At 46.8% G+C, this 18,423-nt stretch overlaps 1 protein-coding gene across 2 annotated transcripts in view; it reads right to left on the reverse strand.

The window, feature by feature from the left end:
- The window catches only part of VPS53 (VPS53 subunit of GARP complex), a 73,692-nt gene that overhangs the window by 12,053 nt on the left and 43,216 nt on the right, over positions 1–18,423 (reverse strand). For both annotated transcript variants that reach the window (XM_054208452.1, XM_054208454.1), the window contains 4 exons: positions 16,991–17,138; positions 15,994–16,076; positions 12,378–12,456; positions 7,005–7,153 (listed from right to left, as the gene is read on the reverse strand). In XM_054208452.1, coding sequence (XP_054064427.1) covers positions 7,005–7,153; positions 12,378–12,456; positions 15,994–16,076; positions 16,991–17,138 — 459 coding nt within the window. The remainder of the gene's footprint in view (positions 1–7,004; positions 7,154–12,377; positions 12,457–15,993; positions 16,077–16,990; positions 17,139–18,423) is intronic.

The following is an 18,423-nucleotide window of genomic DNA, read 5'->3' on the forward strand; positions in this document are numbered from 1 at the left end:
CAACCTTGGGAACAAAATATAAATAAGAGGGAAACAAGCCCTGTCTCCTTCTTGCACGAAAGCATTACAGCGGAGATGTAACTTAACTGTTTTAGAAGTCCACTTCTCAGGTGTGTAACTAATTCCCAGAGGGCAATTAGAGAGTGCCAAGCACAGCTGGAGCTTAGGTGAGCCTATAAAATGATCAATCGGTGGCAGCTCTGGATGCAGCAGCTTGCTACAAGCGGAAGAGTGCAAGAGATTAATTGTACCTTTGATCTTGCACGTAGGTCCAACTCTCCCTCCCGCTGTAAGGTCAGGCACGGAGCTAACGCTCACGCTGCGTGTGAGAAACAGGGCGAGCCTTTCTTTCTGCAGGGTGGCAGACCGGCAGCCAAAGGACCCCCTCCCCTCTTTTTTTTTTTTAATCTTCTTTTCTATATAACCACATGGTCTCCCATAGACAGCATTCTGCCTTGCATGAAACAATTCCCAGGCCCCTTAGGATGGCCACCCACAATCAATGCAGAAGGGTAAAGCGACCTTCCATCCCCACATGCCTGTTATTTCACGCTGCCTTATTGGAAACAGCTTCTCAACTCCAGCAGGACAGACAAGACAAACCATAAGGTCCAAGGGCTGCTCTGGTATTTTTTTCTTTCTTTCTTTCTTTCTTTTATTTTTTTATTTGGACTAACAGAGACCATCAAGAGCAGTTGCTCGGAACTGAAAAATTCACTTGAGTCTCTTGCCTAGGCTGGACTCAACGCTTGGCTCCCTGAGCATACAGCAGGCAATCCTGATGTGAACAGTACGTGCGTGTGCAACAGTAATGCTCGGCACGAGGTTTTGTACTCTGAATGCCTTTACTCCCTGCACATCCACAGAGCTAGACTGGATGCCAGAATTCATTTACAGTTTCGGCTATAAAACTGAATCCAGCAAACCCTCCATAGAAGCAGGCAAATCCCCAGTGTAACAATAACGCAGTGCAAGGCAGATTGGGAACCTAAAGCACAGAAACCACAGCATCTGAGAGGCTCCCATCCAACGGGAGCGGCTCTGCCAAAGCCTGTGTTTTCCCAGTCCCCTGCACTGACGATGCACCAAAGACAATGCCTTGCGAAGGAAGGCAGAGAGAGATGCAACCCCAGCCTGTCTGTCCGATGGGAGATGAGCTACTACAGGACATCATTCAAAGCATCCTGGTGTCACTGAGTCACTGCTGGGAGCTGAGAAGGGTTTTGCTCTACGCCACCCTCCGAGGCGGTGACCAGCCCTTGGCAGGCTCGCCCAGGCTTAGCTCAGCCCGCTGCTTCGAAACCTCCAGCAGCCTCCTCATCCCGATCTTCTTCCGCCTAACTCCTCTCACTAAAAGCACGACACAAAGGCCACAGCAACTGGGAGGACGCCTGCTGCAGTTACCCACCACGCTCGGCTGTTCGTGATGGACGAGGCGCTTTCCTGGCAAGGAGGAGAGCTGTTTGTTTTTCCCGTCTCTCGGTTCTAATCTCTTCCTCATTGAGGTCAGGTCACAGACTTCCCAAACACATCCCAGCCTAGCAGCCACGGCTTCACCACTGCGGTTTTTGATTTCAAAGGATAAGGACGGAGGTGCAGTGAGAACAGAGCCCCTCACCCTGCCTGCCAGTGCCTCCTGGAAAGCCGTCTGCTTCTCACTATTTCACAAGAGTGAGGGTTGCATGTTGGTCAAAACAAAGCAGAAATGACAAATTAGGGTAGAGGACTGATGCAATTTCTGATGGCCATTTTTCTTCTTCCAGACTTGGCACAGATCCCCCAGTTTTAAATTTAGTGACTTTAGATGCCTTCTCCCCTGTGGTCCTGTAACTCAACACTAGCGCTTTATACAATCCATTAGAGCTGAGAAGTGGCTGGCAGTTCAAAAAGATACAGGCATTAACATACGGGAAGCACAACGCCTGTCAAAAGGACTTTCAGTGTGCGGAGCACACAAAAGGCCAGGTATTTATATTGGGCAGGCCAGCATATTCCATAAGAATTCACAGAATCATGGAACTGTCAGGGTTGGAAGGGACCTTAAAGATCATCTAGTTCCAATCCCCCTGCCCATGGGCAGGGACACCTCCCACTAGATCAGGTTGCTCAGAGCCCCGTCCAGCCTGGCCCTAAAGACTTCCAGGGATGGGGCTTCCGCCACCTCTCTGGGCAACCTGGGCCAGTGTCTCACCACCCTCATGGTGAAGAACTTCTTCCCAACGTCCAGTCTGAATCAACCCATCTCTAGTTTTAATCCATTCCCTCTAGTCCTACCTTTACCTGACATCCTAAAAAGTCCCTCCCCAGCTTTCTTGTAGGCCCCCTTACGATACTGGCAGGCCACAATAAGGTCTCCTCGGAGCCTTCTTTTCTCCAGACTGAACAACCCCAACTCTCTCAGTCTGTCCTCATAGGAGAGGTGCTCCAGCCCTCTGATCTTCCTTGTGGCCCTTCTCTGGACACGTTCCAGCAAGTCCACATCTCTCTTGTAGGAGGGGCTCCAGAACTGGACGCAGTACTACAGGTGGGGTCTCACAAGAGTGGAGTAGAGGGGGAGAATCACCTCCCTCGACGTGCTGGCCACCCTTCTCCTGATGCAGCCCAGGATACGATTGGCTTTCTGGGCTGCAAGTGCACACTGACGGCTCATGTTGAGCCTCTCGTCCACCACCATCCCCAAGTCCTTTTCTTCAGGGCTGCTCTCAAGCCAGTCGCTGCCCAGCCTGTATCGGTGCTTGGGATTGCCTCGACCCAGATGGAGGACCTTGCACTTGGTCTTGTTGAACTTCATGAGGTGGGCATGGGCCCACCTCTCCAGCCTGTCAAGGTCCCTCTGGATGGCATCCCTTCCCTCCAGCGTGTCAGCCGCCCTACACAGCTTGGGGTCATCGGCAAACTTGCTGAGGGTGCACTCTATGCCACTGTCCATGTCACTGACGAAGATGTTAAACAAGACCGGTCCCAGTACTGATCCTTGAGGGACTCCACTTGTCATTGGCCTCCACTTGGACATGGACCCATTGACAGCCACTCTTTGGGTGCGGCCATCAAGCCAGTTCTTTATCCACTGAATTGTCCATCCATCAAACCCTTATTTTATCAGCTTGGAGACCAGGATGTCACACGGGACAGTGTCAAAGGCTTTGCTCAGGTCCAGGTAAGTGACGTCAGTTGCTCTCCCCTTGTCTATTGATGTTCTGACCTTCTCATAGAAGGCCACCAGGTTTGTCAGGCACGATTTGCCCTTGGTGAAGCCGTGTTGATTGTACCCAATCACCTCTTTGTTATTCTTCTGCCTCAGCAGTGCCTCCAGGAGGATCTGCTCCATAATCTTACCAGGCACGGAGGTGAGACTGACTGGCCTATAGTTCCCTGGTTTATCCTTCTTTCCCTTTTTGAAAATGGGGATTATGTTTCCCCTTTTCCCATCAGCGGAGACTTCACCAGACTGCCATGACTTTTGGAATATAATAGAGAGCGGTTTAGCAACCTCATCTGCCAGTTCCTTCAGTACCCGTGGGTGTACCCCATCGGGTCCCATGGACTTGTGCACTTTCAGGTTCATCAGATGGTCACAAACCTGATCTTCACTTACGATGGGCAGTTCTTTCCAAGCCCTGCCATTGCCTTCTGTGACTCCGGGAGTGTGGCTGGAGCCCTTGCCAGTGAAGACTGAGGAAAAGAAGTCGTTGAGAACCTTGGCCTTCTCCATATCACTTGTCACCAGTTCTCCCGTTTCCTTTCTGAGGAGGCCCACGCCTTCCCTAGTCGTCTTCTTACCATTTACATACCTATAGAAATTTTTACTGTTTCCCTTGATCTCCCTGGCTAGATTTAATTCTAACTGAGATAAATAATTCTAGAATTTCTAACTAGAATTAATAATTTCTATTCTATTTTAGAATAATTTCTAAAATAATTTCTAACTAGAAATAATTCTAACTTAGCTTTTCTAACCAGGTCTCTTGCTGCTCAGACAGCTTCCTTACATGCCCCCCATTCTAGCTGTCCTTTCTTCCACTCCTTGTAAAGATTCTTTTTGTGTGACAGTGTGTCCAGGAGCTCCTTGTTGATCCAGGCAGGTCTCCTAGCATTCTTCCCTGCCTTCCTCTTTGTTGGTATACTTTACTCCTGGACACGGAGAAGGTGATCCTTGAATACTGACCAGCTGTCCTGGGCCCCCCTTCCCTCTAGGGCTTTGTCCTATGGCACTTTGGCCAGCAGATCCCTGAAGCGATCAAAGTCTGCATGCCCAAAGTCCAGGGTCGTAAGCTTGGAATACATCTTCCTAGTTGCCCTGACATCTTAAATTCTATCGCTTTGTGGTCACTGCGGCCAAGGTTATCCCCGAGCCTCATGTTGGTCACCAGCCCTTCCCTGTTGGTGAGAACAAGGTCCAGCATAGCACCTTTTCTTGTTGGTTCCTCTACCATTTGGAGGAGGAAGTTGTCATCAATGCATTCCAGGAACATCCTGGATTGCTGGTGCCTTGATACATTGTCCCTCCAGCAGATGTCAGGGTGGCTGAAATCCCCCACGAGGACCAGGGCCTGTGAACACGAAGACACTTCTATCTGCCTATGGAGGGCCTCATCTGCTTGCCTCTGCTGGTCAGGCGGCCTGTAGCAGACCCCTACTGTAACATCACCTTCCCCTGTCTTCCCTTTAATCTTAACCCATACGCTCTCAACCAGCTCATCGTCCTTCCTCATATGGAGCTCCATCGATTCTAGCTGGACACTGATGTAGAGGGCAACACCTCCTCCCCTCCTACCCTGCCTGTCCTTCCTAAAGAGCTTGTATCCATCTATCCCTACATTCCAGTCGTGGGAATCATCCCACCAAGTTTCAGTAATAGTCACTATGTCATGGCGTTCCAGCAGCACAGTGGCCCTTGACTCATCCTGTTTATTGCCCAAGCTGTGTGTGTTCGCGTAGAGGCACTTCAGCTGGGCTGGCCGTGTCACCCTCTTGCGCGAATCCCCCTTGATTCCCTTGCGGTGTCCCAGTGCATTGTCGTCCCCGGCTTGCCTCAGGGCAACAAGTTGAGAGCCCTTACTAGGACTCCATCCCTCTGCCCCTGATGTCCTGCCCCACTGTTTGTCACAGGCAAGCACAGAATTATTGACCCCTTCCCCCTTCAAATCTAGTTTAAAGCCCTACCAATGAGCCCTGCCAACTCCTTCCCCAGAATCCTTTTCCCCCTCTGGGACAAGTGCATTCAGAGCAATTCAGTGCTCCAAAAATATAAATGTTTGTATGCATTAAAATGTCATGAGCATTTTAAGCAGATCAGAGCACCGTTACCACTGGGCTAATTCTCCTTAAAACCAAGCTGTACAGAAGGACTCTAAATACGATCCGGCAAAAACAATCTTCAGGAACCAAATTTTCACTTCTACACTTGATCCGTGGCGCAATGAATTCAGGACCGTGCCTTAATGTTAATGTGCTGGAGACCAGAGCTGTAGTTGTATTAAAAAGCTGTATTAAACCTGCAGTTTTGCGGGTCTCTGTGCTCTTCTGTGGAACAAGCTGCGATGAAGGCGCTCAGCCTAGATGGGAACTTTTCTCAAATGGGAGAGCTGGGTATTTTATCCGGAGTTTACTTGGTATGTGCTTAGCAATAAAGTTAAAAGGGAGGCAACTACGCTGAGGTATTAAGAGTATGCTGTGAACAGCTGAGTAAATGGAGTTTTTTATTTATCACCGTGTTAGCGATATAAAATTCAAGCGTAACCACATAGAAGGCTTAAGTGCAATAAATTTTCACTGAGACAGCATTTCAAACAGTGATTATGGGCAACGTCATAATATGATTTATCAGTAACTGCTCCTTAATGCAAACTAATGAGTACCCTGAGATAGAAAGGGGGAACGAAACTCTGAGGCCAGCCTCCCTGCTGCGAAAGCTAACGGTTCTCAGGAGAGCCTGCTGCATCCTTCCCTGCTGAAGCTCCACTCTCAAACCCACACAGTAACTGCCAGGCCATACGGTTTATTTCAGGATGATTAGCTTATTACAGATGAATGAAACGTTAAGGTATTTCAGAGTGACACATGATACTGCTCCCAACTCTACCAGCACAGTCACATGCAACACCAAAAGCAGCAGCTACGATTGGCAGAGTCCTCCCAAGGGTTTTTCTTGGGCCGCTGGCATGCAAAGCTCAGCTGGCCACAGGCAACCAGGGAAGAGTTCAAAGTATCTTCCCAAAGAACTGAATTTTTGTTTCAGGCACATGGCTTCAAAGTTTGGATCTCCAAGAGACACTGGAGAGCTGCACCCTCAACCCTGAACCCAGAGGCAAGGGGCATTTCTGTCTCATCTTCCCATTCTTTCACGCTGCTCAACTTTAAGTGACTCGCCAGGAAGACGCTTGTAATATCCCCCAAAATCTGAACATATATTTCCCCTCCTTACTGAACTATTGCACAGAAAAGCGCCTTTTAGACTGTGAAGGTAGAATATACTCATCCCACATGCCCTCCTTAGAGTACTATAGCTACTATAAAAGTTATTTTGAGGCAAACGATGCACCAAATTTCTCAGTATCTGGAAGCATTGCAGCCTCTTATCGCTGGAAGGAAAAGTAGTTTCCCATAGCAAGAATCACGTCTACATTCAAAACCTTTTAAAGATGCCCAACCCTAAACGTTCTGTACTTGGCAGAGAGTAGACAGTGATCATCACAATATGTTACGGGATGGTTTAGGCACGTAAGGAGGAACCAATCAATACAAATATCTGAGAAAAGAGATATTCCTGCCTCAGCAGGACACTTGGGACAAGAAATGTAAGTATTACTTAACCTTGCCAGCAGCTGCTGGCGTTTGCTGCCCTACCCCACCTCCCTCTGTGGTCTCCCTGGATGGAGAGGGTCTTCACCCAGACGCTAACGGCCACTGATGCCGCGCGCTGGAAAGCAAATAGATTGTCACGTACGAAGAGACTAGCGAGAACCAGAGACCCCGATAAACTCTGTGCCATGTTGGTAACTTACTTTGCAAATTTAATACAGAACTGAGTGAAATACTTTCTCGTGGAGGCCAGGTTGTCGCGGATGATGGGGACGTTCTGTTTAATGTGGAGAATGACTGAGGTGACATAAGGACTCTGGTCACCAACGTGTTCCACGTTCTGCCACTGCATCTGCAGAAAGGGGAAAAAACAACCAAAGAGACTGTTTAATTCATTAAGTTTCAAGCAACAGGTAAGGAAAACTGTACAAACTTCCTGCAAAAGATCTCTAAGGAATCATCAAGAGACTGTCTCTGCAATTCACCACCAAGGTCAAGTTCTTCGTCACTGTACTGACTGAGCAAAAACTCTTCCACAACAAGATACAAAGAAAACCCAGAATGGCCCTTTTTGCACCAAAGAGATTGCGACCAGTAACCCACACAAACAGGGACCGCCAGGATTATAAGGGCTTTTGAAGCACGCCAGACTGCCTTAATATTTAACAGTTTCCAGTTTGCTGGGATGAAGTGCCCATATAAATCCTTATTATAGGCATTTGAGAAAATATCTGCAAGCTTGCAAAGTCTAGATTCCTGTACGGCAGCCAAGACTTTAATGCTGGTGAGACTGATGACAGATAGATGGAAGAGGCAGAAATAGTCTTAAAGTCCAAAGCACTCTGCACCAGCGTAGCGCACACCGAAAACACTTCTAGCGTACAAAGCCAGGATGCCAACTCCAGCTCATCCCAAATACACATTAAAAAAAAACACAAAACACGAAGAGTTACTCAACCTCCCATTTTGTTTTCATTTACCGTCAGCAGAAATGCAACAGAATAGCCCCTGTGAGCCAGATGTACGACTGCCTTGACTGCCTCTGAGCCTTATTTGCAGCACGCAGGGAGTACACACTACAATTCATGTGGAAAAAAAAAAAAAAAAAAAAAAAAGAAGAGGTAATTGGGTAAGGCCTGGCCAAGTGTCCGTGTATATAAAAAAGTCTCACTGAGGAACACGAGCATCCAGAAAAGTGCTTTTAGCTCTGCTACTGTTCAGAGACTACGCGCCCTGCCACGCGCTCCAGCTAACTGTTTGGAGATGCGGTTCCTCACGCTGGAGACGGAACAGGAGGAAAACGGGTATGAAATCAGGACAGGAAACTGGGCACATGCGGAAGATGGGCTTTTTCTTTTGAGGGGGTGTTCGTCCTCAAACTTGTTTTCTCAAGTTCTGGATTTTGCATGTGAAGTTTTTTATTCCCGGTTTTAATTTAATTACGGCTACTTTGTCCCCTGCAACCCAGGCGATTCAATTCCATCCAAACACCATGCAGCCTAAGTGACTGAATGGGCAAGAGAAGCCAAATTCTATCCAAAACCACAGTGTCTGAGAGAGTCTACACGTGTCCTACCAAAGCTGTCCTCATCGAAGCCAACCAAACAAAACCCCAACCCACTCATCTCGCACCACCCGGGCGGCTAGGAGGGAAATCTGTCTCATCACCTGCTCTACAGGTTTTCATTCCATCTTACTTCCATTTGGAAGATTGCTTAAGAGACAACCGCTTCTCTGCTCCTCATGGTACTCGTCATATCCGAAGAAAATCCTTGATATGCCGGTCTCCCTGACGGACTCGCGCCTTCCCAGCGCTGGCCCTTCTTGACAGCCAGCGATCCTCAACCAACAGACCATCCCCACACAGCAGGAACAGCCAGAAAGTGGGAAGGGACCGCTGAGTTGAATTATTACAACCACAATAAAACAGTGGCTTTTTCATTTTGCTGGTCTTCATTCCAACAGCAATACTTTACAACCAAACTTTTAAAGCACGAACAGTAAAAATAGCCCTTTGTGTGTGTATGTGGGTGTGTTTCACCCGAAAAAAAAACCCCAGTAGCTGCAATGAAAGACATAGTACACATACTGAAAAGTCATCAAAAGAAACATGAGCCCAACTCTTCTGGTAAAGCTTTGTTCCTGTCATTTTAAATTTATTCCTCTTTTTCCCTCGTCCTATGTTTTTCTTGGGATATCCACATAGTTTACATATACAAGCTGAAAATGAGCCCAAAGAACAGGAGTGGCGAGGCCTCGCGCTCGCCGGCCAAAGGGAGAAGCCCAGCGCACGGGGCGCCCCGGCAGCAGCCGAAAGGCACCTGCACGCCGTGAGGACACAGGGCGACGGGCCCAAACTGGAACACGGGAAACTCTGGCTTAACATGAGGAAAAGCTTCTTTTCTTTGGGGGTGCCGGAGCCCTGGCACAGGCTGCCCAGAGAGGTGGTGGAGTCTCCATCTCTGGAGATACCCAACACCCGCCTGGACGCGTTCCTGTCCAACCTACTCTAGGTGAGCCTGATCTGGCAGGGGGCTGGACTAGATGATCTCCAGAGGTCCCTTCCAACCCCTAACCACTGTGTGATTCTGTGATGCAGCCACCTGCGAGGGCAGGACCTGGGACTGAAGACCTGGCGCTACTTTCAAAACTGGTTTTCACAACAAAAACACTGGACCGTCATGACTTGAGGGCGCTTTCTTAAAAAGGGAAGGAGAAGAGAGAAACCCTGAGTCAAACAGGGGTGGTTTGGCACATAACAAGAGCTGCACTACCTTCTGGGCATCGCGGGGGCTCAAGAGAGCTCTTGGGTCTGCCTGGCTGTGGGTCCCCCTGTCCCCACATGTCCCTGTGTCCCCAGAGAGCTGGGACTGGGGTGGCAGAGCCCAACCGGGAGCCGCCAGGTCCTCCCTCCATGTCCGGCACTGACATGGGTCTCTAGCAAAAGGAGTTGCTTCATGATTTAAAGGAGGATGCATCAGTCCCCAAGTCTCCCCGTGCTCAGTAGCATCCCGCTGCCAGTTTATCGTTACAGGCTCCAGACTGGGCACGGGGAGCATCTGTCACCGCCAGACCAGCACCTTCTCCCTTGACCTCGCGTGGCGCCTGCAAGAAGAGGCGGGAGGGAAAGGAAAGCTGGTGGGTGCCGCAGGCAGCAGACGTTTCTGCCTTTGAAACTGCCCCCGCCGCCTTCTGACACGGGTTTCGGTTTGCGCTGTTGCGTGCTGCACCTTGTGTGACGGCTAAAACGCACTCATGCTGACTTTTAATTAGCAGCTGGCAGCTCTGATTGCTCCACTCTTGGGGCTTTCCTTGTATGTATTGGAGAGATTATTAGAGCTCCGTGTTTAAGCGCTTGCTGTTGTCCACTCAGTTGTATGGAAGTAGGAAATTGCAGCTGTGCCAAAAGGTTTTAGCAAAATATAAAAAAAACAGCAAGCGATCGACATGAATCACTAAAATGTCCCCCGGCCCCACTTACCAGCACAGTTTTACATATAAATCGATGCTTAATTCAGCAAGTAAATCAAACCCTATCCAGAGCAATCCATAAACTTAATTGGGGCAAAAATATCCCATGTAGGTTAGCAGCTCCCTCATCCCAACAATTAAAAATAAAGCACTCCAGGCCTGCTACAGATCACTGTAACACATTCGCAGTACTTTGTTATCCAGAATATAACAACACGGGGTTTAGGGCAAATTCCTCCCCCATCCCACATCCCAGCTCCCCGTCCTACAGCCGTGTTTAATCATCCTACACCTGCTGTAAAGTTTGAGTAAAGATCATCACCTACCAATTTGGTAATATAGGGCCTTCTCATCATTTACCATTTCTTCCAGAACACACAAAGTAAAGAATTAGGGAAACTGAGCACGATTCCCAGCTGAAAGCAATATTCATGATGGAGTTTTCTGCGTTAAATCTCTCAAAGTGGCCTGCAGCCAAAGTGGATTTAGGGTTTAAGTATTTCTTAATTTACCTCTATAGTTACTGAATATTTTTGCAAGGGGAAAAAAAAAAAAAAAGTCAGACTCCAACACAGGATTGGGAATGTGGAATCTTGAAGGACACCAGAGTGAAGTAAATGCAAAGAAGCTAAACAAAGGAAGAGCCCTAATGGAGTAGGGGTCTTGAGTCAGACATGCCTTCCCAGTACAGGAAAACTGGAATGGATCAGGCACGCAGTCTCTACTCCTTTAATAAAGACTGAAATTTCTCATGTCCAGATACTAACTCTGCATTTAAATAACTATATGCACTTCTTATTCAGCTGTCAGAGTAATAACCCAGCCCTGAAGGAAAGGGAGGAGGAGGGTGATGGAAAAAAAAAAAAAATCTCTTTCACCAAACCCAGGTGTAGTAAAAATCACATAAAAGCGACTCTGCCTGATGCAAATAGGGGAATGTGTGCACAAGTGACAAGTATTTATTTAGCTAATTTCATAACACTTAACTTGTTTATATATCATCAGTCCCATCACATGTGCTGCATTTTACCAGTGTTCCAAAGACAAAAATAAATGGCCTACCAGCTGCTGCTTTCTCAAGGTTGTGGTTTACTTGGGTATAAACAGCCAGAGCTAAGTGATTCAAACACTACTACGCTACGTACGTTCGGCGGATCTAAGGAACATGGCACACACACAACACCTGAAGTCCCAAGCCCTCCTAGTGGTGTTATTTTACTGGGAAGGAAAAAAAATAAAAAAAAAAAAATCCTCTTTTCATTTGGAACATGTACAAGCTCTATTACCAGCTGCCTTCCACTTCAAATATTAGCTGGGGGTGGCGGGGCTAGTTACAGCTGGAATACATCATAAAGCAGAAAGCTATTAAAATTCATGGCAGCGAGACAGTGTGTTGATCCTACAAAAATGGAGCTCTATGTTTAATATTGCTAATTAAAAAAAAAATAGTTCAATCCACTTTTGTTGTCTTCACCTCTGTCTAAAGCAGTCTGGGTTTTCACAATACTTTGGCAAGAAAACACAGCTCTGCATTTCAAACGTATAAAAGCCAGCCGCGTAACTGCAACAGAATCCTGAAGCACTAATCACATGGGCCTCTCTAGGAATGGCTCCATATGTCCTTGAGAGGATCACAGAAGCAACAGGGCTCAATCTCAGTTCCATATTACCCTTTGAGCACCTCCATTTAACGGCCACAAACAAGCAGGCTAGTAAAACTTGTCAAAGATCACAAGGAGGACAGCAAATGAGCAGGCGTATTCGAAATTTCATGCTAACAAAAGTTTTCCCAATTTTAAAGGCTCTCACTGGCATTAGGAGGGGAAAGAGAAAGCCTTAGATACTTACAGAAAGTCTTTTATTATCCCCGTGTTTTAATGTGCTGCAAAAGAATGAAAGCTCTAATCTGAACGATAGAAGTTTTTGGAGTTAAGGATATATTCGTAACTACAGCAATTGCTGCTCTAAGAAACAAGAAGAAATCAATACATGGCTAAGTCTCAAGGCAGCGTAAAAGGATATGTCAATAGTCAAACCAAGCAATTAAAGCAAACAAGAACTCCACAAGGCCACCTCTTTCCGAAACAGGTCCATCCCCTCCCTACCTTGCTCATAGCGGTCAGAGCAGGGTCACAGGCTGCGTCCAGGTCCTGCACTAACAGCTGGATGCTGTTGGAGATCACACTGCAAAAAACCAAAAAATAAATCAAGCCTGAGTTTTAGAACAGCACTCAGCAACACAGTGCCAGAACTGGCTTATTTGACTACGAAAGGAGGAAAATCATCTACGAGCTGACAGTAGGATTATGCTGCGAATCACACGGGTAAAAACTTGTACTGAAAAGAAGCCGGGAAGTTCTACATGCTGTTCATCGGGGAGCTGCACAATAGGCTTTAGCGTAGAGAGGACATTTTTATAGTTGACCTTTTTGTTCTGACACATAGAAGGGGCTGGAGATCAAAGGTGTCAGATGGGGAACCCCCCCGCCCACGCATCAGGAAGAGCAGAAACCCCCGAGTACCGAGCCCAGACTGGGATTCGGCTTCAAATTTAATCCAGTCTGCGTAAACCCAACATTTTATCTCTCCACTTATGCATGGTCAATACTCCACTACTCACAGAAACTTGAAAAGACGGTTTTAAAAAAACACATCTGTATGAGTTCTGAATGTGTCTCCCACTTGAGAAGATCAAGGCAGATGTCTTATTTACACTATGTCTAGGATTGCCGCCATCCATTGTTTGAGTTTCTCACAGACATATACCAGACTGAAGCACTCATTAGTCAAACACATTTCCCTCCCTCCCTTTTTTTTTTTTTCTTCTAAACAGCACGATATTGCTTAGAGACATATTTGATGCCACCATATTCTGATGGGCATAAAGGTGCAACTGATCCTAAAACAACAGCTGACAAACAGTGTCTGCGGCAACTCGGACCACCCTCAGGGGCACAGGACCCAGTGCTTGTATTACAGACAATAGTAGGTGACTGTTTCACTACCTAAGTACAGTTTTTAAAAACAGCGTAAACTTTAAATCTGCCACAGATGCCTGTGTACAACTTTGGGATTATACATGTAAGAACTGGATTTTCCTTTTGCTCTTTCTCATGACGGGAATTGCAGATCTGTAAGAAATCTGACCAGCGCTTCCTCAAACCATCTTTTCTTCCCCTTGTTTTCTTTGTGAAGTTCTGGGTACTACTCTGGAGGTTGCCGTTCAAAATATTTTTAAGCATCCACCTCCCCATCGAGATACGGTATCACCCACTCGTAATTCTGCTGCTGGGATCTGGGTGCTGTTCTTCACCGCAGCCCACAGAGGTTGTCCCTTCCCTTTCCTAAAGAGCCTAAAGGCTCTACCACAAAGACTGGAACAGGATGCCAAGGAAAAGACTGCTCCTTCAGAGCAATTAATTTGTTTGTAAAGGCAACCTCATCCAAAATCAGTTGGAAAAATCAGCATGGGAGATGAAGTGACTACTGGCTTCAAGTTACATGATCTGAAACTTGCATTGGGATAAAAAAAGCCTGTGACCGTTTCTGCTGGTGCCTCTGCTGGGCACTACGGGATTCACTCCCTTGGGGGATTCCACCAGCTCAAGCAACGCCAAGGGAACTGGACTGAAATAACTGTCTCTTGGGCACAGCTGACTCCTGCAGGGCACCTGCCGGCAGCAACTCGCAGGGAAGAGTTGTGGTTTAGCACCGAAACGAAACGCAGCTTTCTCGGTGGAAGGAGAGTGACTGCATCACTGGTCCCCACACGTCAGGAGTCTGGAGCTGGGCCACCGGGTACAGGCTCTCGCCTGAAAACCACAAGACTGCAAATAGGGAGAGAAACCTACTTGTCTACGTTTCAAAACAAACACACCTGCTGTAGAGGGGTAACGGTGCAGCGAGAAGCGTACTGCAAACACAAAGGACCATGGCACACCAAGAGGGTTTGGATGCTGGTTCTGCCAGAAGCCACTGCAAACCTCTGCCCCGGGCGGCACGTAACAGTACTCGAGTGGCAGTTACCGAATCCCCACAGAAGCTGACAGACAGGGAAGCCGAGGCCATAAATGAGCAGCGTGGCTCTACGAGAGCCCGGGAAGCTCCGCGCTTCAGGCCTTCAAAGGGATCTCTGACCGCTGCCCACAGTCTCACAACACATCAATAGGGCAGGGGGGTGGGAAATCTTGGATTTCTGGATTTCCACCATAATTTTCCTTCTGTTGAGCTTCAAGAAGAGCTCATTACCTTTCCCATATTTCCTAAAGAAAACGCTTAGCCACCCCAGGGGTAAAACCCCCCGAGTCAATCGCTTTATACACAATTTGGGGCGGTTCTGCGCCATCCTTTCTGCGAAGGAAGAACCACTTTCCAAGGTGTGTAAGCAGCAATGTTTTATCACTTTCCTTATGACCGTGCCTAACAAGACATCAAATCCCAGAAAAAACAACTTGTTTGATGTTGAACGAGCAAACGCCAGGGAGAGGTTTATAGCTATGACTTACACTGACAGAAGACCAGACAAAGAGCTACACTGGAACAGATTGAAAGTCAATTAAAAAGCGTTTGTTACGAGATAGATCAGGTCTGTCAGTTTAACTTCAAAGCTGTTCAAAACAGCAAATGTGAACTATACGTTTAAACAATTTCCACAACACGTATTGTCTGCCTACGACCAGCCATCTCATGAGGCAGCGACTTGAGGTAGCTGGCTCCTGCCGGGCAGGTCCCGAGAACACACAAAACTCACCCTCGACTCGTCCGTGTTCAGAAAATCCCCCCACATGGCATATTTTTTCTACTCCCCAGCTACCCTGTTTGCTTTGGCTTAGCGGACACAGCAACCCTAGCTCTCGGTCAGGGATTCACTCTTCAAAAGATCTGAGAAATATCGAAAGGGAAGGGAGTCTCTGCAGCTTGGAGCGGAGCCCGGGACCATGTGAAATACCTGGATGGAGATTCAGTGGGATCCTGCCCACTGGAGCAAGAGAGGAGGAATCACAGGAAGGAAGTCTTCTGAAAAAATCTCACTGCTATCTGGGCTGCATCTTAGTTTTAGGGAGAAGGAGAGCTGGTGATAGGGATTATTTTCCCAGCTTTGCCAAGGTTTTCTTTTGCCTGATGTGAAGCAAAACAATTATTTTTTTGCCTCGATTTCCTTCTCTCAAAAAATATTCAATCTGTTTGTCGGTGGTGGAGAGGAAAGGATGTTAGAGGGGAGTATTTTTAGCATCGTTACGTGAAAAGTTATTTTAATGAACGATAATCTTCTCTCAATTATAAGATTGGATCAGTCTTTTATGTCATCTGAAATGGGGTTTGATCATACTGACAAGGCTGCTGATTAACAGTGGGAAGTTAAAGCAGGAAGGAATGTACTGAAATAGCTTCCTTTCTTGAAATGTAACAGCCACCTCGCAGAGCTGCCAAGATGCAAATGATGTTTCAAATGGAAACTCACTATTTCCTTTCCCCTTTCCAGTGCTCTTGCTCCTTTGGCTGGGATGACGGGGAAGAACTACATCTGAAGTCTGTGCTATTGCTGCTCTTGGGCTAGCCAAAGGATGACCATTCCTTCACCAGGGAAATGCCTATGCCCGGGCTGCGTATCTGGGTGGGTCCTACGGCACTGGGATGTTGGGCTCGTATTACTCCAGCACCATCTGGCTGACAAACTAGGATGTTTGATATGTTCTGGGAGGATGCATCTGCTGAACATACATGCTGAAAGTGTCCATCTCTCCCGTCAGGTTGATTCTCTCCACTAGACTTGCATCCACTTTTTCTTTGAGCTTCTCTTCCAACTGTTAGAAAAGAAAAGAAGCAACAGAAAGATCAGATTTCTTACTGGAAATGACCATTCTTGAAAACTTATGTCCTGGAAAAGTCAACTTCTTAAAACCTAATCTGTGCCCAGACTATATCCAAAACTCAGCCAGCGAGCGATGGAAATCTCTCCTTGTTGGACACCCTAGAGATATTGCCAGGATGGCCTATGGTGGCACTGTGTCCTCAAAGAAGTAACCTCCAAGGTCATATATGCAATTCTAGCTAATGGACCAGCTTAACACCATGGCACCTGTCCTGCGAATAAAGATGTTTTTCAACACCCTGTCTGTGCCCAAACTGCAGAGTTCCAGTGGTGGAGAGGCCTTCTTATGGCCAAACATCACAGCTCATCTACTAACCTAAGGCATTTTGAAAGCACCTGAATGTAAGGAGCACTGTGGCTGCAAAGCGTATCAGCATAAATACCTTCTCTCCTCACTCCACCTTGCCCCGGTATTTCATGCAAGCATTTTCCCAAACCTATTCTGAATTACGGTTTTTCTTGTTTTTATAAAAAGGAGATCATGAACCATGAGAAGAGTTTTTTTTTTAAATCTGGTTCGCAATCCAAAACAAATTATGTAACCAGTATAAAAGGATAGCATCCAAAAGTGATGCTGCAAAGCAGGATCACAAGCAAACGACTTTTCTCAGACAGAAACGGCAAAATCCATACCTTCCTTTCTTCGAAATACAGATTTCATAACGTAGAGCTCAATAATCAACGGGCTGCCACGTGGAGCAGATGCTACTAGGGATATTTTAGTACTTCTGACTCTTCCCGTCTCCGCAGCAGCCTACCCCTGCGGAGGGAGCAGCGCAGCCTCTCCTGACAGAAGAGGGGCTGCTGCCGGGGGCCAGCTCCGAGGTGCCGTAGAGCGAAGCTCACCTGTTGGGTGGTGGCCAAGCAGTACTCCGCAGTGCTAAGGATGCTGCAAATGAGGCAGAGTTCTTCTAAAGTAAACTTCGCCACCTCAGAGCCTTCCTTTTCTTTCAGCAAACTGGTGATGGTGAGCCCCCCACTGCTGCTAGTTGTCCTGGAAATAAAAAATAAAGACAAAAGTTGTAAGGCTTTCAAGCGTACAGACACACACGTTGCAAAATTACTACTAGATTTCAACGCCATAAAAAGCCCTTGTGACCACAAAGTCCAAGGCCCTGTGCATCACAGGGCAGTGTCATTCTACATGGAACCCACAACTGCTATTTTAGTTAAGGAGTATCTTTTAGAAAGACAAACGGAACTTGATATGAAGTCTTCAGGCAAAGGACAATTCACTCATTCGCAACATGGCAGATGAAGATGCAAGTGGCACGCAGCTTTCCCCAGCTAACTCCACCTTCCCTGCCAGCCACTCAAAATCTAATTAAAGATTACAGAAAAATCTCGGTAAATATCAGGCAGCTTGTCATATTTATCTTCTCAGTACTAAACAGATGTCAACATGCATTTGAAACTTTGGTAACCTGCTTTAAAAACTGATGATATCAACACAGTAAATTATAGAAGATGTGGCTCTCTTCCACCATCTTCCAGTGATTAATGGCTGTGTATCAACAAAGAAAGACTCCGAACAGTTTAAAGTCAGGAAATTCCCTACCTCTCAACTCTTTATAATCCAAATCCATTAAAAAAATAGGACAGTGATATTTATCTTGGACGGCAAAAATGGAGCATACAAAAAAAATGTGTATAAAGAATGCAACTGAGGTCTGATGGAGAATGCACATTAAATTTATCTTTCCACTTGTCTGGATGTAATCCTCTCCCCTTCCATCTGTAAAAGATTTTACTGGTTTCAGAAATTCATTCTGCTGCTCCCGGATTTACAAGGGAAACAAACTGAAGATGGCAGATAGCACACAAAATTACCTGGAGTTAAGGCTGGTGATACCTCAAGGAGCTCCTTCAGCCTGGACACTTACCCGTACCACTGCAAACCCGGTAACCATTTCCTTTATTTTCACTGGATTTGCACCTACATATTTTATTCATACATATATAAAACGTCACAGAGCTGAGGCAGTTACAGGTAAGCGCTGTAGCATCACGCAAATAAACCGCCTCCATTATAAATTATTGTCTGTATAATGTTGAGCTAAGGCAGCTGAGAATCACGGTATGACTTTGTTACGGAAGCGGCAGGGTAAGCGCAATTCGGAAAGCCAGACCTCTCTGAAGAGGCTTGGGCTGGCATTTCAAAAGGAACTTCAAGAAACTGTAAATCTGACTGCTCATCAAAGCCAGATACGAAGCTCTCCTCCAGGGGCCCTTAAAACAGAAACAATGCCGTGACTGTCCATTTTGTCTCTTGCTGTTTC

Source organism: Rissa tridactyla, chromosome 7, assembly GCF_028500815.1.
Source record: "Rissa tridactyla isolate bRisTri1 chromosome 7, bRisTri1.patW.cur.20221130, whole genome shotgun sequence".
Lineage (NCBI taxonomy): Eukaryota > Metazoa > Chordata > Aves > Charadriiformes > Laridae > Rissa > Rissa tridactyla.